The sequence below is a fragment of the Anas platyrhynchos genome, chromosome 17, assembly GCF_047663525.1.
Source record: "Anas platyrhynchos isolate ZD024472 breed Pekin duck chromosome 17, IASCAAS_PekinDuck_T2T, whole genome shotgun sequence".
Lineage (NCBI taxonomy): Eukaryota > Metazoa > Chordata > Aves > Anseriformes > Anatidae > Anas > Anas platyrhynchos.
In genome coordinates, this window is record NC_092603.1 from 416,380 (window position 1) to 438,135 (window position 21,756).

At 59.0% G+C, this 21,756-nt stretch overlaps 2 protein-coding genes and 1 long non-coding RNA gene across 3 annotated transcripts in view; 1 reads left to right on the top strand and 2 right to left on the bottom strand.

The window, feature by feature from the left end:
- EHMT2 (euchromatic histone lysine methyltransferase 2) overlaps positions 1–5,450 on the top strand; it is a 36,664-nt gene extending 31,214 nt beyond the window's left edge. Inside the window, 5 exon segments of the mRNA XM_072024713.1 lie at positions 771–857; positions 1,583–1,661; positions 3,091–3,266; positions 4,766–4,858; positions 5,375–5,450. Coding sequence (XP_071880814.1) covers positions 771–857; positions 1,583–1,661; positions 3,091–3,266; positions 4,766–4,858; positions 5,375–5,450 — 511 coding nt within the window.
- Positions 5,451–6,211: 761 nt separating this feature from the next.
- LOC139998937 (uncharacterized) lies at positions 6,212–6,750 on the bottom strand. The gene is made up of 3 exons (XR_011803886.1): positions 6,723–6,750; positions 6,460–6,617; positions 6,212–6,328 (listed from the first exon to the last, which is right to left on the bottom strand). It is a non-coding gene; the product is annotated as an uncharacterized lncRNA (long non-coding RNA).
- A 2,231-nt stretch (positions 6,751–8,981) lies between these two features.
- PPT2 (palmitoyl-protein thioesterase 2) lies at positions 8,982–21,737 on the bottom strand. The gene is given in 14 exon segments (XM_072024714.1): positions 8,982–9,040; positions 10,945–10,987; positions 10,990–11,019; positions 11,022–11,029; positions 13,014–13,089; positions 13,092–13,099; positions 13,945–13,972; positions 15,911–15,993; positions 16,339–16,347; positions 16,947–17,033; positions 18,837–18,987; positions 21,047–21,085; positions 21,087–21,126; positions 21,622–21,737. Coding segments are annotated over 14 exon segments (777 nt in total).
- Between the last annotated feature and the right edge of the window lie 19 nt (positions 21,738–21,756).

Consider the following 21,756-nt stretch of genomic DNA (forward strand, 5'->3'; position numbering starts at 1 on the left):
GCCCCAAAATTCCCCATCAGTGCCCCCAAAATCCCCGTATGTGCCCCAAAATTCCCCATTTTTACCCCAAAATCCCATCTGAGCCCCGAAATTCCCCGTTTTTGCCCCAAAATCCCCGTCTGGGCCCCAACACCCCCATCTGAGCCCCAGAATTCCCCGTTCTTGCCCCAAAATACCCTGTTTTTACCCCAAAATCCCATCTGAGCCCCCAAATTCCCCGTTTGCGCCCCAAAATTCCCATCTTGGCCCCAGCACCCCCATCTGAGCCCCAAAATTCCTTGTTTGTCCCCCAAAATTCCCCATCTGAGCTCCCAAATTCCCCCATCTCTGCCCCCAAATTCCCTGTTTCAGCCCCAATATTCCCCGTTTTTGCCCCAAAACCCCATCTGAGCCCCAAAATTCCTTCTTTGCCCTCAAAATTCCCAGTCCGTGCCCCCAAATTCCCCATCTCTTCCCCCAAAACCTTTGGGACCCCCACCCTTAAAAATCTTCCTTTTTTTCCCCAAAAACCTTCAGAAACATACACCTAAAATCCCGCAGTCTTCCCCCAAAACCCTTTAGGAACCCCAAAACCCCTCAATCTCCCCCAAAACCCCTTCAGGATCCCCAAATCCCCCCAAAACCCCTTACGGCCCCCCCCCAGACTCCCCCCACAACCCTTTAGGGACCCCAAAGTCCCCCAATTTTCCCCCAAACCCCCCAGAACCCCCCCATGCTCCCTTCACAACCCTTTGGGGACCCCAAAATCGCCCGATTTTGCCCCAAAACAGGGTCCGGCTGCAGCTGTACCGCACGGCCAAAATGGGGTGGGGGGTGCGGGCGCTGCAGGCGATCCCCCCCGGAACCTTCATCTGCGAGTGAGTGGGGGGCCGGGGGGGGGGGTCCCGGTCATTTTGGGGGGGTCCCGGTCATTTTGGGGGGTCCCGGGGGGGTCTCAGCACCGATTTGGGGCATCCTGAAGGGGTTTTTGGGGGGATTTGGGGATTCGCTGGGTTTGGGGGGAGCCCTGAGGGGGTTTGGGGGGGCTCAGAGCTGGTTTTGGGGTGTCCCTGGGGTTTTGGGGGTCCCTGATTTTTTTTGGGGGGGGGTCTCAGCCATGGTTTTGGTGACATTTGGGGTTTTTGGGGGTCTGAGCCCTGTTTTTTGGGGTCTTAGACCTGGTTTTTGGGGTCTCAGCCCTGATTTTTGGGGCTCCCAGCCTCATTTTTGGGGTCTCAGCCTCAGTTTTGGGTCTCCCAACCCTATTTTTGGGGGTTCTCAGCCCTGTTTTTGGGGTCTGAGACCTGTTTTTTGTTCTCCCAGCCCTATTTTGGGGGCTCCCAGCCTCATTTTTGGGGTCTTGGCCCCATTTTTGGGGTCTCAGCCCTGCTTTTTGCTCTCCCAACCCTATTTTTGGGGTCCCAACCCCATTTTTGGGGGGTCTCAGCCCTTGTTTTTGGGGTCTCAGCCCTGGTTTTCACTCTCCCGGTCCCATTTTTGGGCCCCCAGCCCCATTTTTGGGGTCTTTTCTCCCTGCTTTTGGTGCCCCGGGGGGTGTGTGGGGGATTTTGGGGGGGTCCTGACCCCGCTGCCCCCCCCCCAGGTACGTGGGGGAGCTGATTTCGGACGCGGAGGCCGACGTGCGGGAGGACGACTCCTACCTCTTCGACCTGGACAACAAGGTGGGGGGGATTTTGGGGTCCGGGGGGGATTTTGGGGTCCCGGGGGGGGGATTTTGGGGTCCCGGGGGCGGATTTGGGGTCATGGGGAGGGATTTGGGGGTCTTGGAGGGGGGGTTTTGGGATTTTGGGGAGGGATTTTGGGATCCTGGGGGGTTTTGGGGTCCCGGGGGGGGGTTTTGGGGTCCTGGGGGGCTTTGGGGTCTTGGGAAGGGGGTTTTGGGGGTCTTGGAGGGGGGTTTGGGGTCCTAGGAAGGGATTTGAGGGTCTTGGAGGGGGGGTTTTGGGATTTTTGGGTGGGATTTGGGGATCCTGGGGGGTGATTTTGGGGTCCTAGGAAGGGATTTTGGGGTCTTGGAGGGGGGTTTTGGGATTTTGGGGAGGGATTTTGGGATTCTGGGGGTTTTTGGGGTCCTGGAGGGGGTTTGGGGTCTGGGGGGGAGTTTGGGGTCTTGGAGGGGGGTTTTGGGGTCCTGGGGAGGGATTTTGGGGTCCTGGGGGGCTTTGGGGTCTTGGGAGGGGGGGTTTGGGGGTCCTGGGGGGGAGTTTGGGGTCCTAGGCAGTGATTTTGGGGGCCTGGGGGGATTTTAGGGTCCTTGGGGGGATTTTGGGGTGACAGAGGGGTATTTTGGGGTCCTGAGGGGCGATTTTGGGGGTGTTAGGCAGGGATTTTGGGGTCCTGGGGGGGGATTTTGGAGTCCTAGGGAGAGATTTGGGGATTGATGGGGAAATATTGGGGTTTTGGGTGGGATTTAGGGGTTCTAGGTTGTTTTTATGGGATCTGGGGGTGTATTTTGGGGTCTGGGGGGGCTATTTAGGGTTTTGTGCCCTCTGCATCATTTAGGGTTTCTAATGGGATTTACGGGACCTGGATGGGATTTGGGGGTTGTGGGTGGGATTTTGGGTCTGGGGGGGTATTTTGGGGTCCGGGGGGGCTATTTAGGGTTTCGTGTCCTCTGCATCATTTAGGATTTCTAGTGGGATTTCTGGGTTTCTAATAGGATTTAGGGCTTTTAATGGGATTTATGGGATCTGGGGGGGATTTTGGGGTCCCAGGGGGTATTTTGGGGTCTGGGGGGGCTATTTAGGGTTTTGTGCTCTGCACATCATATAGGGTTTCTAGTGGGATTTTGTTCTCCTAATAGGATTTAGGGTTTCTAATGGGATTTGGGGCTTCTAATGGGATCTGGGGGGGATTTATGGGTTGTGGGTGGGATTTTGGGGTCTGGGGGGGTATTTTGGGGTCCGGGGGGGCTATTTAGGGTTTTGTGCCCTCTGCATCATTTAGGGTTTCTAGTGGGATTTATGGTTTTCTAATGGGATTTATGGGTTTTTAATAGGATTTACGGGATCTGGATGGGATTTTGGGGTCCTGGGTGGGATTTTGGGTTCCGGGGGGGTTATTTCGGGTCTGTGCCCCCCCTTTTGGCAGGACGGGGAGGTGTACTGCATCGACGCGCGGTACTACGGCAACGTCAGCCGCTTCATCAACCACCTGTGCGACCCCAACATCATCCCGGTGAGGGTCTTCATGCTGCACCAGGACCTGCGCTTCCCACGCATCGCCTTCTTCAGCAGCCGCCACATCCGGCCCGGGGAGGAGCTGGGGTACGGGGGGGGTATGGGGGGGGGGGGGGTTATGGGGGGGTATGGGGGGGTTATGGGGGGGATATGGGGTCACTGGGGGGGTTATGGGGGGTTGGGGGGGGTTATGGGGGGGTTATGGGGGGTTATAGGGGGTTATGGGGGGTATGGGGGGGTTATGGGGGGTTATGGGGGTTATGGGGGGCTAATGGGGTCATTGGGGGGGTTATGGGGGGTTACGGGGGGTTATGGGGGGGTTATGGGGGGGTTATGGGGTCATTGGGGGGTATGGGGGGGTTATGGGGTCACTGGGGGGGTATGGGGGGTTATGGGGGGGTTATGGGGGGTTATGGGGGGGTATGGGGGGGTGTGGGGGGGGTTATGGGGTCAGGAGAGGGGGATATGGGGGGTAATGGGGGGGTTATGGGGGGGTTATGGGGGGTTATGGGGGGCTATGGGGTCATTGGGGGGGTTATGGGGGGTTACGGGGGGTTATGGGGGGGTTATGGGGGGTTATGGGGTCATTGGGGGGGTATGGGGGGGTTATGGGGTCACTGGGGGGTATGGGGGGTTATGGGGGGTTATGGGGGGTTATGGGGGGGTATGGGGGGGTGTGGGGGGGGTTATGGGGTCAGGAGAGGGGGGATATGGGGGGTAATGGGGTGGTTATGGGGGGGTTATGGGTCATTGGGGGGGTTATGGGGGGGTTATGGGGGGGTATGGGGGGTTATGGGGGGGTTATGGGGTCATTGGGGGGTTATGGGGGGGTTATGGGGGTCAGGGGGAGGGGGTTGTGGGGGGGTACGGGGCTAAAGGTGGGGTATGGGGGGTTATGGGGTCACTGGGGGGGTTCTGGGGCTACTGGGAGCCTTGTGGGGTCACTGGGGGGTTCGGGGGGGGTGTTCAGGCGTGTTGTGGGGTTAGTGGGGTCCCAACACCCCCCCCGTGACCCCAATTTTGGGGTTTTCCCCCCCCCGTGTCCCCAATTTTGGGGTTTTTCCCCCCCCGTGACCCCAATTTTGGGGTTTCCCCCCCCCCATGACCGAATTTTGGGGTTTTTCCCCCCCCGTGACCCCAATTTTGGGGTTTCCCCCCCCCCATGACCCAATTTTGGGGTTTCCCCCCCCCCGTGACCCCAATTTTGGGTTTTTTCCCCCCCCATGACCCCAATTTTGGGTTTTTTCCCCCCCCATGACCCCAATTTTGGGGTTTTCCCCCCCCGTGACCCAATTTTGGGTTTTTTCCCCCCCCGTGACCCCAATTTTGGGGTTTCCCCCCCCCGTGACCCCAATTTTGTTTTTTTTCCCCCCCGTGACCCCAATTTTGGTTTTTTTCCCCCCCCATGACCCCAATTTTGGGGTTTTCCCCCCCCCACATGACCCCAATTTTGGGGTTTTTTCCCCCCCCCATGACCCAATTTTGGGTTTTTTCCCCCCCATGACCCCAATTTTGGGGTTTTCCCCCCTGTGACCCCAATTTTGTTTTTTTCCTTGTGACCCCAAATTTTGGGTTTCTTCCCCCAGGTTCGATTACGGGGACCGTTTTTGGGACATCAAATCCAAAGATTTCCCCTGCCAGTGCGGCTCCAAGTAGTGCAAGCACGCGGCCAACGACGGGTGGGGGGGCCGGGGGTGGAGCCAGGGGACCCCCCCAGCTGCTGCCCCCCCTCCTGGCCCTGCCCCCCCCGTGAGACCCCCCCCCCAAAAAAAAAACACAAAAAAAATCCAAAAAAAAGGAAGTAAGGGAAAAAAAAAAAAAAGGGGGGGTGGGGGGGGGGCCATGGACCTGGCCTTGTGCCCCCCCACCTTAATTACCCCTTTTAATTACCCCCCCTTAATTACCCCCCCTTAATTACCCCCCTTAATTACCCTCCCTTAATTACCTCCTCAATTACCCCCCCTTTCTCCCCCCCTTAATTACTCCCCATTAATTACCCCCCCTTATTACCCCCCACTCCTAATTACCCCCCCTTTACCCCCCCTTTACCCTCTAATTACCCCCCCCCAATTACCCCCCCTTAATTACCCCCCCTTAATCCCTCCCCCTCCTCCCCCCCTTAATTAACCCTCCCTAATTACCCCCCCATCTACCCCCCCCCCCAATCACCCTCCCCATCACCCCCCCCTCATTAGCGCCCCCCCCCCCCAATTTGCCGTCCGGTTGAGTGGAACCAATAAAGAGCCAGAACTGGGGGAGGGCGTGGCTTAATGGGGGGTACTGGGAGGTACTGGGGGGTACTGGGAGGCAGCCCCGGTGCTGTCCTGGTGGGGGGTACTGGGAAACTGGGAGGACTGGGAGGGGCGGGGGGTGTACTGGTTTGTACTGGTGCATACTGGGCTGACTTGATCCTTACTGGGCTTGTACTGGTCCTTACTGGTTTGTATTGGGCCTTACTGGGCTCTACTGGTCCTGACTGGGTCTGTATTGGTCCATACTGGGTCATACTGGTCTGTACTGATCCTTACTGGTCCGTATTGGGTCATACCGGCCTGTACTGGTTCTTACTGGACTATACTGGGTCATACTGGTCTGTACTGGTCCATCCATACAGCTCTGAACTGATCTTACCGGCCTGTACCGGTCTGTGCTGGTCTGAACTGGGCCCTACTGGTTTGTACTGGCCCTTAGCGGTCTGCACTGGTTCCTATTGGTTCTTACTGGTCCATACTGGTCCATACTGGTCCATACTGGGCGCGAAGCGATGGGAGGCAGGTGGGGGAGGGGGAAGCTTTTATTGACCCCCCCCTAGATAATTTTGGGGGGTGGGGGAGGGGGGTATGCTCCCCCCAGCCCCCCCCCCCCCACGCGCTGCCCCCTCCCCCCGCCACCGCCCCCAGTCCCTGAGTCGGGGAGAGAGGGGGACCCTATAGGCCCTATAGGGCCCCCCATAGAGCCCCCCAGTACTGCCCCATAGGGCCCCATAGGGTCCCCATAGGGCCCCCTATAGGGCCCTACAGCCCCTATAGGGCCCCCTATAGGGTCCCAGAGCCCCCCTATAGGGCCCCTGAGACTGCCCCTATAGGGCCCCGCAGCCCCTATAGAGCCCCATAAATACCCTATAGGGCCCCCGAGCCCCCTATATGGCCCTATAGGGCCCCATAAATACTGACCCCATAAATACTGCCCCTTATAGGGCCCCCGCAGCCCCCTATATTGCCCTATAGCCCCTATAGGGCCCCATAAATACCCTATAGAGCCCTGGAGCCCCCTATATGGCCTATAGGACCCCATAAATACTGCCCCTATAGGGCCCTACAGCCCCTATAGGGCCCCATAAATACCCTATAGGTCCCCCAGCCCCCTATATGGCCCTATAGGCCCTATAGGGCCCCATAAATACTGACCCTATAAATACTGCCCCTATAGGGCCCCCAGCTCCATAGGGCCCCATAAATACCCTATAGAGCCCCAGAGCCCCCATATGGCCCTATAGGGCCCCGTAAATACTGCCCTATAAATACTGCCCCTATAGGGCCCTACAGCCCCCTATAGAGCCCTACAACCCCTATAGGGCCCAGAGGACCCAGAGAGCCCCCGAGACCCATATATGGCCCTATAGGGCCCCGTAAATACTGCCCTATAAATACTGCCCCATAGGGCCCTACAGCCCCCTATAGGGCCCCATAAATACCCTATAGGGCCCCCTAAGCCTCTATATGGCCCTATAGGGCCCCGTAAATACTGCCCTATAAATACTGCCCCAGAAGCCTCACAGCCCCCTAGAGAGCCCCCGAGCCCCCTATATATGGCCCTACAGCCCCCTATAGGGCCCCACAGCCCCTATAGGGCCCGGTAAATACTGCCCCTATAAAGACTGCCCCTATATGGCCTGACAGCCCCTATAGGGTCCCAGAACCCCCCATAGGCCCCCCCGTATGGCTCTCCAGCCCCCCCACGGGGCCCCTATAGGGCCCCTGAGGCCCCCTATAGAATGCCTGCCCCCCTATAGGGCCTCGCTGCCCCCGCCTCCTAAGTACCCTATATGCCCCACAACAGCCCAGAGATCCCCAACGCCCCCCCAGCCCCATAACGCCCCCTTCCCTGATAAACCCCCGACCCCATAACCCCCTCCCCATCCCCTATATCCCCCTCCCCTGACCCTGTAACCCGTACCCCTCTCAACCCCTAGAACCCCTATAGCTCCCCTATACACCCCCTATACGTCCCCCCACCCCAATTCCAAGCTCCTCCCTTCCCCCATACCCCCTTCCCTCAGCCCCATAACCCCCTCCCCTTCCCATATCCCCCCTCCCCCTGACCCCATATCCCCCCCCGTCCCCTATAGCCCCCCCCGTCCCCTAGGGGCTCCCAGAGGGTCCCCTAGGTGAGCCAGGGCCGGATGCAGCGCTCGTAGACCCCCCTATGGGAGTGCCCCAGAGCCCCCCCAGCCCCTATAACCCCCCTCCCCATCCCCATCCCCCCTCCCCTGACCCATATCCCCTCCCCATCCCCTAGAGACCCCCCCATCCCCTAGAGTCCCCTACAGGACCCCTATAGCTCCCCTATACATCCTCCCCGACCCCGTATCCTTCCCCAGCCCCATATCCCCCCTCCCCACTCCATATACCACCCCCCCAACCCCATATCACCCCCCCGACCCCATATCCCCCTCCCCATCCCCTATAGACCCCCCCATCCCCTACAAAACCCACAGGACCCCATAGCTCCCCTAGGACCTCCCCCACCCCTATAACCCCCTCCCCAGCCCCATATCCCCCCTCCCCATCCCCTATAGCCCCCTCCCCGACCCTATATCCCCCCTGCCCATCCCCTATAGACCCCCCCCGTCCCCTAGACCCCCCCCGTCCCCTATAGGGTCCCCTATGTGAGCCAGGGCCGGATGCAGCGCCTGGGCTACCCCCATGGGAGTGCCACCCCGTGTGCCCCACCCCCGGCACCGCGCAGCCCCCCACGCCCCCCCGCCCGTCCAGGGTCTTCAGCCCAAACGTGTCCTGCAGGTACACCTGGGGGGGGGGGACACAGGGTTCGGAACCTAAATAGGAGACCCTATAGGCGACCCCAAAGGGGGACAGCGCCCCCCAGGGGCGGGTCCTATAGGGGTGACCCCATAGGGACCCCCCCCATAAGGACACCCCCTATAGGCACCCCATACGGGACTCCCCTATAGGAGATGACCCCATAGGGACACCCTATAGGCGACCCTATAGGTGACCCCAAAGGAGGACAGCTCCCCGCAGGCAGGTTCTATAAGGGCGACCCCATAGGGACCCCCCCATAAGAGCACCCCATAGGGACACCCCCTATAGGCACCCCATAGGGACCCCCCCTATAGGGACCACCCCATAAGGGACACCCCCTATAGGGGTGACCCCATAGGATGCCCCCATATGGGCCCGACCCCATAAGGAGACCCCCCCATATGGACCCACCCCCTATAGGGACGACCCCATAGGGACCCCCCCCATAGGAACACCCCTTATAGGGACACCCCCATAGGGTCACCCCCATAGGGACCCCCTTTAGGGCCACCCCCATAGGGACCCCCCCTATAGGGACACCCCCCTCAGGGACACCCCCATAGGGCCCCACCCCATAAAGCCCCCCTATAGGGACCCGACCCCATAGGGACACCCCCACATGGACCCCCTTTATAGGGACACCCCCATAGGGACCCCCCTATAGGGACAATCCCCCTCAGGGACACCCCCCATAGGGCCCCCGACCCCATAAGGCCCCCCCTATAGGGCCCCCCCTATAGGGCCACCCCCTATAGGGCACTCACCGCCTGCGAGCGCATGCCCCGCATTGGTTGATGGCGTCGTAAAACCCAAAAAAGGCTGCGGGGAAAATGGGGCAAAACGGGGAAAATTGGGGCAAATTGGGACAAAAGGGGGGAAATAGGGGCAAAATGGGGGAAATAGGGGCAAAATGGGGGAAATGGGGCAAAACGGGGAAATTGGGGCAAAATGGGGGAAAATGGGGCAAAAGGGGGAAAATGGGCAAAATGGGGGAAATTGGGGGAAAATGGGGAAATTGGGGCAAAATGGGGGAAATGGGGCAAAATGGGGGAAATTGGGCGAAATGGGGGAAATTGGGGCAAATTGGGCAAAATGGGCAAAATGGGGGAAATGGGGAAATTGGGTCAAAATGGGGCAAAATGGGGGAAATTGGGGCAAAAGGGGGAATGCGGGCAAAAGGGGGAAATGGGGTAAAATGGGGGAAATGGGGAAAATGGGGGAAATTGGGGCAAAATGGGGGAAATTGGGACAAAATGGGGGAAATTGGGGCAAAAGGGGGAAATTGGGGAAAAATGGGGGAAAAAATGGGGGAAATTGGGAAAAAATGGGGGAAATTGGGAAAAAATGGGGAAAATAGGGACAAAATGGGGGAAATTGGGCAAAATGGGGAAAATTGGGCAAAATGGGGGAAATTGGGGCAAAAGGGGGGAAATTGGAAAAAATGGGGGAAATTGGGCAAAAATGGGGGAAATTGGGCAAAAGGGGGAAATTGGGAAAAATGGGGGAAATTGGGCAAAATGGGGGAAATTGTGGCAAAAGGGGGGAAATTGGGAAAAATGGGGGGAATTGGGCAAAATGGGGTAATTGGGCCAAAGGGGGGAAATGGGGACAAATTACGGGAAATGGGGGGCAAAAGGGGGGAAATGGGGGACGAGAAAAGGTGAGATATTGGGCAAATGGGGGAAATTGGGGAAACGGGGGAAATTGGGCAAAATGGGGGAAATGGGGGTAAATGGGGGTAATGGGGGCAAATGGGGGAAATTGGGGTAAATGGGGGAAATTGGGGCAAAAGGGGGAAATGGGGAAAATGGGGGAAATTGGGGCAAAATGGGGGAAATGGGGGCAAAATGGGGAAAATGGGGACAAATGGGGAAATTGGGGCAAAAGGGGGAAATGGGACAAATTACGGGAAAATGGGGTAAAAGGGGGGAAAATGGGGACGAAAAGGTGATATTGGGGCAAAATGGGGGAAATTGGGGAAAAAGGGGGAAATTGGGGGAAAAGGGGGAAAATGGGGCAAAATGGGGGAAATTGGCAAAAAATGGGGGAAATGGGGCAAAATGGGGGAAATTGGGGCAAAAGGGGGGAAATTGGGGACAAAGGGGGGAAATGGGGCAAAATGGGGGAAATTGGGGCAAAATGGGGGAAATTGGGGCAAAAGGGGGGAAATTGGGAAAAAATGGGGGAATTGGGGCAAAATGGGGGAAATTGGGGCAAAAGGGGGGAAATGGGGGCAAAATGGGGACAAAAGGGGGGAAATGGGGGAAATGGGGGAAAATTGGGGTAAAATGGGGGAAATTGGGCAAAATGGGGGAAATTGGGAAAAATGGGGTAAATGGGGGAAAATGGGGCAAAATGGGGGAAATGGGGGGAAATGGGGGAAAAATGGGGGAAATGGGGTCAAAAGGGGGAAATTGGGGAAAAATGGGGGAAATTGGGCAAAATGGGGCAAAATGGGGGAAAATGGGACAAAATGGGGGAAATGGGGACACAATGGGTACCTCATAGGGTCACCCTTATGGGACAACCTGAATGGGTACGCCTATAGGGCCATAATGGGGCCACCCCATAGGGTCACCCTATAGGCACCCCCTATAGGGCCATAGAGTGCCCTCAAACGGCACACCCCACAGGGTCCCCTATATGGCAACCCCCACCCTATAGGGCCCCCTATAGGCCACCCTAGAAGGCCCACCCTATAGGGCCGCCCCACACACCTGGACTGCCAGATGGGGTGATGACGCCGTCGTCGGGGCCCCCGATGAGGGGACGAGGCGCTGCAGGCGCAGCAGGTTCTGTTCTTCCAGGCTGCACGGCCCCATAGACCCTATAGGGACCCTACAGGACCTATAGGGCCCCACAGAGCCCCCACAGCCCCTATAGGGCCCCACACAGAGCCCCTACAGCCCCCCACAGTCCCCATAGGGTCCCACAGCAGGTAGGGGATCTATAGGGGCTATAGGGGGCTATAGGATCAGCTATAGGGGCTATAGGGGGCTATGGGGGGCTCTAGGGTCATCTATAGGGGGCTATAGGGTGGCCTATAGGGATATAGGGGAGCCATAGGGGGCTATAGGGTGGGCTATAGGGGATATAGGGGTGTTATAGGGGCTATAGGGTCAGCTCTAGGGGTTGTAGGGGGCTATAGGGGGGTTATAGGGGGCTATAGGGGCTATAGGGTCAGGAGGGTCAGCTATAGGGGGGCCATAGGGGAGCTATAGGGGGCTATAGGGGGGCTATAGGGTCAGCTCTAGGGGCTATAGGGGCCATAGGGGGCTATAGGGGCGCTATAGGGGTCTATAGGGTCGGCTATAGGGGCATATAGGGGCTATAGAAGCACTGTAGGGACCTATAGGGGCTGTAGGGGGGCTATGGGCGGCTATAGGGTCTGTAGGGTGGGCTATAGGGGATATAGGGGGGCTATAGGGGGCTATAGGGGGCCATAGGAGCTATAAGGGGCTATAGGGTGGGCTATAGGGGATATAGGGTCAGCTATAGGGGGCTATAGGGGCTATAGGGTCGGCTATAGGGGGGCCATAGGGGGCTATAGGGTCAGCTATAGAGCCTATAGGGGGGCTATAGGGGGGCTATAGGGGGTCATAGGGTCTATAGGGTCAGCTATAGGGGACTATAGGGGGTCTATAGGGTGGGCTATAGGGGGGCCATAGGAGTCTATAGGGGCTATATAGGGGGCTATAGGGGTCTATAGGGGCTATAGGGGGGCTATAGGGTCTATAGGGGGCTATAGGGGATATAGGGGGGCTATGGGGAGCTATAGGGGGGTTATGGGGGCTATAGGGTCTATAGGGGGCTATAGGGGGCTATGGGGGGCTATAGGGGATATAGGGGTCTATAGGGGGGCTATAGGGGGCTATGGGGTCTATAGGGGATCTATAGGGTCTATGGGGGGCTATGGGGTCTATAGGGGATCTATAGGGTCTATGGGGGGCTATGGGGTCTATAGGGGGCTATAGGGGGCTATGGGGTCTATAGGTGGGCTTATAGGGTCTATAGGGGGGCTATGGGGGCTATGGGGTCTATAGGGGATCTATAGGGTCTATAGGGGGGCTATGGGGGGTTATAAGGGGTCTATAGGGGATCTATAGGGTCTATAGGGGGGCTATGGGGGGCTATGGGGTCTATAGGGGATCTATAGGTTCTATAGGGGGGCTATAGGGGTCTATAGGGGGCTATAGGGGGGCTATAGGGGATCTATAGGGTCTATAGGAGGGCTATGGGGGGCTATGGGGTCTATAGGGGATCTATAGGGTCTATAGGGGGGCTATGGGGGGGCTATGGGGTCTATAGGGGATCTATAGGGTCTATAGGGGGGCTATGGGGGGGCTATGGGGTCTATAGGGGATCTATAGGGTCTATAGGGGGGCTATGGGGGGCTATGGGGTCTATAGGGGATCTATAGGGTCTATAGGGGCTATGGGGGGCTATGGGGTCTATAGGGGATCTATAGGGTCTATAGGGGGGCTATAGGGGCTATGGGGTCTATAGGGGATCTATAGGGTCTATGGGGGGGCTATGGGGGTCTATGGGGTCTATAGGGGATCTATAGGGTCTATAGGGGGGCTATGGGGGGCTATGGGGTCTATAGGGGATCTATAGGGTCTATGGGGGGCTTATGGGGTCTATAGGGGATCTATAGGGTCTATAGGGGGCTATAGGGGGCTATGGGGTCTATAGGGGATCTATAGGGTCTATAGGGGGCTATAGGGGGCTATAGGGTCTATGGGGGCTATAGGGTCTATAGGGGATCTATAGGGTCTATAGGGGGTCCTACCGGAGGCGTTGGGGTGCAGCCGCTCGTCGTTGAGCAGCGCCTAGGAGTCGCTGCTGTTCAGGTAGAGGTCCCGGTGGGGTGGGGGTCTGGGGGAAAAACCCACAACGGACCCCAAAATACTACGGGGGGATTGGGGGGGGATTGGGGGGGATTTGGGGTCACCAAGGGGGGGTTGGGGGGGGATTGGGGGGTTTTGGGGGGATCTGGGGGGCAATTGGGGGGATTTGGGGTCTCCAAGAGGGGTTTGGGGGAGGAATTGGGGGGATTTGGGGGGAATTAGGGGAATTTGGGGTCCCCAGGGGGGTTTTTGGGTCCCCAGAGAGGGGTTGGGGGGAATTGGAGGATTTTGGGGGGAATTTGGGGAGCTTTGGGGTCCCCCAGGGGGCTTTTGGGGGGAATTTTGGGCTGTTAGGGAGCATTTTGGGGTGTTTGGGGGGCATTTTGGGTCATTTTGGGGTGGTTTTGGGGATGTTTATGGGGCATTATGGGGGGGTTGTGGGGTGTTTGGGTCATTTTGGGTCATTTCATGGCGTTTTCGGGCATTTTGGGGTGGTCTTGGGTCATTTTGGAGTGTTTTAGGGTCGTTTTGGGTCATTTTGTGGTGGTTTTGGGGCGTTTTGGGGTCATTTTGGCGTAACTTTAGGTCATTTTGGGGTATTTTGGGGTGTGTTGGGTCATTTTGGGGTGTTTTGGGTCATTTGGGGTCATTTGGGGTCTTTTTGGGGTGATTTTGGAGTCATTTAGGGTCATTTTGGGCGTTTTGGTGTGTTTCGGGGTGTTTTGGGCCACTTTGGGGGTGTTTTGGGGTCTTTTGGGCATTTTGGCGTGGTTTGGGGTATTTAGGGTCATTTTGGGGTAATTTTGGGGGTATTTTGGGTCATTTTGGGGTTATTTTGGGTAATTTTGGGGTGATTTTGGGGTATTTTGGGACCATTCCAGTAGTTGCAGATGGAGATGCCCTGGCCCAGGGGGGTGTAGCAGAGGGCGAGAGGTTTTGGGGTCATTTTGGGGCATTTAGGGTCATTTAGGGTCATTTTGGGGTAATTTTGGGGCATTTTGGGTCATTTTGGGGTTATTTTGGGTAATTTTGGGGTCATTTTGGTGCTTTTTGGGGTATTTGGGGTGATTTTGGGCAGTTTAGGGCAGTTTTGGCGTGGTTTTGGGGTGTTTTGGGGCATTTTGGTGTGGTTTGGGGGTCATTTTGGTGTGGTTTTGGGTCATTTTTGGTTATTTTGGGGTATTTTGGGGTGATTTTGGGGTGATTTTGGGGTATTTTTGGGACCATTCCGAGCAAATGGATATGGATATTGTGGTTCAGGGGGCGTAAGGGATAGGGTTGGTAGAGGTTTTGGGGTCATTTTGGGGTATTTAGGGTCATTTTGGGGTAATTTTGGGGTGATTTTGGGTCATTTTGGGGTGATTTTGGGTAATTTTGGGGTCATTTTTTGTCTTTTTGGGGGTATTTAGGGTGATTTTGGGGCAGTTTAGGGCAGTTTTCGGGTACTTTTGGGGTGTTTTGGGGCATTTTGGGGTGGTTTTGGGGTCATTTTGGGTTATTTTGGGGTCATTTTGGATCATATTGGGGCATTTGGGGTGATTTTGGGGTATTTTGGGTTGATTTGGGGGTATTTTGGACCATTTTGAGTAGTTGCAGATGGAGATGCCCTGGCCCAGGGGGGGTGAGGATAGGCGGTAGAGCTTTTGGGGTCATTTTGTGGCATTTTGGGTCATTTTGGGGTAATTTTGGGGGTATTTTGGGTCATTTTGGGGTTATTTTGGGTAATTTGGGGTAATTTTGGGGTCATTTTGTGTCTTTTTGGGGTATTTGGGGTGATTTTGGGCAGTTTAGGGCAGTTTTGGCGTGGTTTTGGGGTGTTTGGGGAATTTTGGTGTGGTTTGGGGTCATTTTGGGGTCATTTTGGATCATATTGGGGCATTTGGGGTGATTTTGGGCATTTTTGGGGTGATTTAGGGGTTTTTTGGGACCATTTTGAGTAGTTGCAGATGGAGACGCCCTGGCCCAGGGGGGTGTAGCAGAGGCGGTAGAGGTTTTGGGGTCATTTTGGGGCATTTAGGGTCATTTAGGGTCATTTTGGGGTAATTTTGGGGGTATTTTGGGTCATTTTGGGGTTATTTTGGGTAATTTTGGGGTGATTTGGGGGTTTTTTGGTACCATTCCAGTAGTTGCAGATGGAGACGCCCTGGCCCAGGGGGTGTAGCAGAGGCGGTAGAGGTTTTGGGGTCATTTAGGGTCATTTAGGGGTCATTTGGGGGTATTTTGGGTCATTTTGGGGTTATTTTGGGGTATTTTGGAGGTTTCGGGGTCATTTTGTGTCTTTTTGGGGTATTTGGGGTGATTTTGGGGCAGTTTAGGGGAGTTTTGGCGTGGTTTTGGGGTGTTTTGGGGCATTTTGGTGTGGTTTTGGGTCATTTTGGGTCATTTTGGGGTCATTTTGGGATCATATTGGGTCATTTGGGGTGATTTTGGGGGATTTTGGGGTGATTTTGGGTATTTTGGCACCATTTTGAGTAGTTGCAGATGGAGACGCCCTGGCCCAGGGGGGTGTAGTATAGGCGGGGAGAGGTTTTGGGGTCATTTTGTGGCATTTAGGTTCATTTTGGGGGTATTTTAGGTCATTTTGGGGATATTTTGGGGTACTTTGGGGTATTTGGGGTGATTTTGGGTCATTTTGGGGTATTTGGGGTGATTTGGGGGTATTTTGGGTCACTTTGGGGCAGTTTTGGCGTGGTTTTGGGGTGTTTTGGGGCATTTTGGTGTGGTTTGGGGTCATTTTGGGGTCATTTTGGATCATATTGGGTCATTTGGGGTGATTTTGGGCATTTTGGGGTGATTTTGGGGTATTTTGGTACCATTCCGAGCAGTCGCAGATGGAGACGCCCTGGCCCAGGGGGGTGTAGCAGAGGCGGTAGAGGTTTGACTTCATGTGGCGGGGGAACAGCCAGCGCAGGTACTCCGTGTCTGCCCCAAACGCCTCAATTCGCCCCAAATCCACCGCCGGGTCCCGGGGGGCAGGGACCCCCCGGGGGTGCGCGGCTGGCCCCCCAAATCCACCCAGGAGCTCCCCAAGACCCCCCAAATCACCCTAAGACCTCCTCAAATCCCCCCAGGACCCCCCAAAGCCCCCCCAAATCCCCCCAAGACCCCCCCAACCTCCCCAATTCCCCCCCAAAACCCCCCCAAACCCCCCAGGACCCCCGCCAACCCCCCCCAAGACCCCCCAGCGCCCCCCAAAACCCCCAATCCCCCCCAATCCCCTCCGGGAGCCCCCAAATCCCCCCATATTCCCCCCAACTCCCCTAAGACCCCCCCAATCTCCCCCAAATCCCCCCCAAACCCCCCCAGGACCCTCCCAGTCCTCCCCCAGCCCCCCCCAAATCCCCCCAAACCCCCCCCAGGACCCCCCAAATCCCCCCCAAACCCCCCAACCCCTCTCCCAATCCCCCCAAACCCCCCCAAACCCCCCCAAACCCCCCCAAATCCCCCCAGGACCCCCCCAGGACCCCCCAAATCACCCCCACATCCCCCCCAAACCCCCCAGGACCCCTCTCAGGACCCCCCCAAGACCCCCTAGGACCCCCCAACCCCCCTCCAATGCCTCCAAACCCCCCCATATCCCCCCAAATCCCCCCATACCCCCCCCAAGACCCCTCAACCCCCCCCAGGACCCCTCCCAGCCCCCCCCAAGACCCCCAGGACCCCCCCAGCCCCCCCAGCTCCCCCCAAATCCCCCCACATCTCCTTCCAATCCCCCCAGGAGCCCCCAATCCCCTCCAAAACCTCCCCCATACCCCCCCCAAATCCCCCCGAAACCTCCCCAAATCCCCCCCAAATCCCCCCCAGTCCCCCCCCAACCCCCCCCCAAGACCCCCAGGACCCCCCCCAGCCCCCCCGGCCCCCCCTCACCGCCGGACTGCCCCATCTGGGGGCTGCGAGGGAGATGAAAGGTGCGCACGTTGTGCTGGGGATGGTGCACAGCAGCGCCCGGCAGATTAGGCCCCCTAAATTCGGGGGAGGGGGGGGCCCCAAATCACAAACGGGACCCCCCCACAAATTTAGGGATCCCCAAAAAACCCAGTGATGGGCCCCAAAAGGCAGCCAAAGACACCAAAAGGTACCCCAAGAAGCTCAAAATGCACCCAAAGACCCCAAAAGCCACCCAAGGACCCCCCCAGGACCCCCCCAGCACCCCCATGAGGACTCCCCCCAGGACCCCCCAAATCCCCCCAAACCCCCCCCAGGACCCCCCCAGGACCCCCATAACCCCTCCCCAAGACCCCCAGGACCCCCCCCAGGACCCTATAACCCCCCCCATATCCCCCCAAATCTCCCCCAAACCCCCCCAACTCCCCCCATATCCCCCCCAAAGCCCTCCCAGGACCCCATAAACCCCCCAAATCCCTCGATATCCCCCCAAATCCCCCCAAACCCCCCCAATTCCCCCCCAAACCCCTTCAGGACCCCCCCAAATCCCCCCCAGCCCCCCTACCCTGGCTGTAGCAGAGCAGATGGCACCTCCCCGGCGGCGTTTATGATGGGGCCACAACCCCCCCAAATCCCCCCAAACCCCCCCAGGACCCCCATAACCCCCCAAAAACCCTTTATATCCCCCCATATCCCCCCCCAAACCCCTCCCAGGCCCCCATAAACCCCCCCAGGACCCCATAAACCCCCCCCATATCCCCCCCAGACCCCCCCAACCCCCCCCAACCTCCCCTAACCCCCCCATATACCCCCATATCCCCCCCCAACCCCCTCCCAGGACCCCATAACCCCCCATACCCCCCCCAACCCCCCCCCAAACCCCCTTTATATCCCCCCATATCGCCCCCAACTCCCCCCCCAGGACCCCGATAACCCCCCCAAATCCCCCCAGGACCCCCCAACTCCCCCCATATCCCCCCCAACCCCCCCCATATCCTCCCCAACCCCCCCCAGACCCCCCCAAATCCCCCCATATCCCCCCCATAACTCCCCCAAACCCCCCCAGGACCCCCTAATCCCCCCATAATCCCCTCAGGACCCCCCAAATGTCCCCATAACCCCCCCAAACCCCCCCATATCCCCCCAAAACCCCCCCAGGACCCTCTCAGAACCCCCCCAGGACCCCATAACCCCCCCCCAGAGCCCCCCAAATCCCCCCAAACCCCCCCTACCCTGGCTGTAGCAGAGCAGATGGACCCCCCCGGCGGTGTTGGCCATGATGGCTAACCCCCCCCAAATCCCCCCCAAACCCCCCCCAACTCCCCCCAAGCCCCCCTAATACCCCCTAAATCCCCCGCAAACGCCCCAAGGACCCCCTCATATCCCCCCATATCCCCCCCATATCCCCCCCAAGCCCCCCCAGGACCCCCATAACCCCCCCAACTCCCCCCATTTCCCCCCCAAATGTCCCCCAAATCCCCCCTAATCCCCTCAACCCCCCCAAACCCCCTTTATATCCCCCCATATTCCCCCCAAACCCCCCCAACTCCCCCCATATCCCCCCCAAGACCCTATAACCCCCCCCCCAGGACCCCATAACCCCCCCAAACCCCCTTCATATCCCCCCATATCCCCCCCAAATGTCCCCCAACCCCCCCCAGGACCCCCCCATAGGCCCCCAAACCCCCCCATATCCCCCCCAAATCCCCCCAAAATCCCCCCCAAACCCCCCCCATAACCCCCTAATCCCCTTCATATCCCCCCAAATCCCTCCCATATCCCCCCAAATCCCCCCAAACCCCCCCAACTCCCCCCAGATCCCCCCCAGGACCCCCCAAATTTCCCCAAACCCCCCCAAATCCCCCCAAACCCCCCCCTACCCTGGCTGTAGCAGAGCAGATGGACCCCCCCGGCGGCGTTGGCCATGATGGGGGCTGCGGCGCGCCGGAACCCCTCCACCTGCAGCCAGAGCGGCCGCAGCGACTGCCCCCGGTCAAACAGGTCCAGGACGGTCACGTTGGTGCCCGGCTGCTCTGTAGGGTCGGGGGGGGGTTTGGGGTCAGCCCCCGGCCCCAAAAAGCCCCCACCCGCGGCCCTAAATCCCTGTGCACCTGTGGTCCTAAAACATACTCAACCCCCTGGGGGTCCTAAATTGCCCCCAAATCATCCTGGCCCCATGACCCTAAATGACCCCGGCCCCGTGACCCTAAATCCTGCTGACCCCATGACCCCAAATAGCCCACCCCTGACCCTAAATCCCTGGAAACCCCTGACCCTAAATACTCTCACCCCAATAACCCTAAACCGTCCTGGCCCCATGACCCTAAAATCACCCTGGCTCCATGGACCCAAATCCCCCTGTCCCCACCCCACAGCTCCGTGTCCCCAAAGCCACCCCAAACACCCAAAACCCACCCCAAAACCCGCCCCAAAACCCCAAAAACCCACCCTAAAACCCCCCAACAACCCACCCCAAAACCCCAAAACCCGCCCCAAAACCCCAAAACCTGCCCCAAAACCCCCAAACCCACCCTGAACCCCTTCCAAAACCCCCAAACCCACCCCAAAACCCCCAAACCCACCCCAAACACCCCAAAACCTTCCCCCAAAAAACCCAAAACTCGCCCCAAAACCCCCAAAACCCACCCCAAAACCCCCAAACCCTCCCCAAACACCCCCAAAACCCACCCCAAAACCCCACAAACTTTCCCCAAAACCCCAAAAAAAACCAAATCCTCCCCAAAAAACCCCAAACCTGCCCCCAAACCCCAAAACCCGCCCCAAAAAACCCCAAACCCACCCCAACCCCCCCAAACCCATCCCCCCAAAACCCCAAACCCACCCCACCCCCACCCCACACCCCCCAACCCCTCCCCCCCCACCCCAAACTGGTCCCAGCCCCTCCCGGACCGGCCCAACTGGGTCGGGGCTGACTCACGGGGAGGGGGCCGGGGTGGGACGTGCCCCCGCGTGCCCCAAATCCCAATTTGCCCCCCCAGCCACCCCCTTGTCCCCCCTTACCCCCCCCAGCCCCTAATTACCTCCTAATCCCCCCCCCATCCCCCAACTACTCCCCCAACCCCCCTTTTTGCCACCCCAGCCCCCAATTCCCCCCCCAGCCCCTAATTACCCCCCTCCAGGCTGGTACTACCCCCCCAACCTGCCCTTTTGCCACCCCCACCCCTTAATTCACCCCCCCCAGCCCCCCTTAATCCCCCCCAGCCCCTACTTACTCACCCCCTCTTCCCCCCCCTTTTTGCCCCCTCTCCCCCCCCCTTTTGCCCCCATCCCCTCAATCCCCCCAGCCCCTGTTACCCCCCCATCCCCCCGTCGTCCCCCACCCCCCCCCCCATCCCCAACTACCACCCCCAGCCCCAAATCCCCCCCATCCCCCAAACTACCCCCCATCTCCCCCGCCCCCCCCATTCCCCAACTCCCTCCCCAGTACCCGAACCACCCCCCCACCTCCCTTTTTTCCCCCCCATGCCCAAATTACCCCCCTCCAGCCCCTAATTACACTCTAAATCAGTCCCCCCAGCCCCCAATTTACCCCCCCAGCTCCCCCCTTCTCTTTGGCCCCCTCTCCCCCCCTTTTGCTCCTCATCCCCTTAGTCGCCCCCCCCAGCCCCCGATTTACCCCCCCTGCCCCGAATTCCCCCCCCACCCCCCTCTTTTGCTCCCCCAGCCCCTAATTACCCCCCCACCCCCCCTTTTACCTCCTCCAGCCCCTAGTTTATCCCCCCAGCCCCCCCTTTTGCCCCCCCCACCCTCCCTTTCCCCCCCCCAGCCCCCAATCTGCCCCCCCCCTCCAACTCCCTCAGCCCCTAATTTACCCCCCCTTTTGCCCCCCATCCCCCAATTTACCCCCCCCACCCCCCTCTTCTTCCGCCCCCCCAGCCCCTAATTACCCCCTCCCGGCCCAATTTACCCCCCCCAGCCCCAAATTTACCCCCCCACCCCCCTCTTTTGCCCCCCCAGCCCCCCTTTTGCCCCCCCACCCCCCCTTTTTGCCCCCCCCAGCCCCCAATCTGCCCCCCCCTCCCCCAATTCCCCCCCCCACCCCCCAATTACCCCCCTCCCCCCCCCCCACCTCGTTGATGAAGGCCCTCAGGCGGTCGAAGTCCCGGGGGGCTGTCGAAGAGGCCGTGAACCACGATCACGGGGCGGGGGCTGCGGGGGGGGGCGCGGGACCCCCCCGAGCCCCAAAACGAGGAGGAGGAGGAGGAGGAGGAGGAGGGGGAGGGGGGGGGGGGTAGGGCAGGGCAGCCCCCGGCCGCCCCCCCCCGGCCCCATCGCGCTCGCGGCCGCCGCTTCCCAGCCGGACCCTGCGGGCGGCGCACCGCGGCGTGACGTCACTTCCGGGGAGGGCTGGGGGGCCGTTGCTAAGGGGGCGTTGCTAAGGGGCGTGGCCTAGGGGGCGTGGCGTTGCTAGGGGCCTTCCTATAGGACGAGGCGTTGCTGAAGGCGTGGCTGAGGGGGCGTGGCGTTGCTAGGGGCCTTCCTATAGGACGAGGCGTTGCTAGGGGGCGTGGCTTAGGGGGACGTGGCGTTGCTAGGGGCGTGGCCAGGTCCCGAGCCGTTGCTAGGGGCCTTCCTATAGGACGAGGCGTTGCTAGGGGGCGTGGCTACCCCCGAGCCGTTGCTAGGGGGCGTGGCTTAGGGTACGTGGCGTTGCTAGGGGCCTTCCTATAGGACGAGCCGTTGCTAGGGGGCGTGGCCATGTCCGAGCCGTTGCTAGGGGCCTTCCTATAGGACGTGGCGTTGCTAGGGGGCGTGGCCATGTCCGAGCCGTTGCTAGGG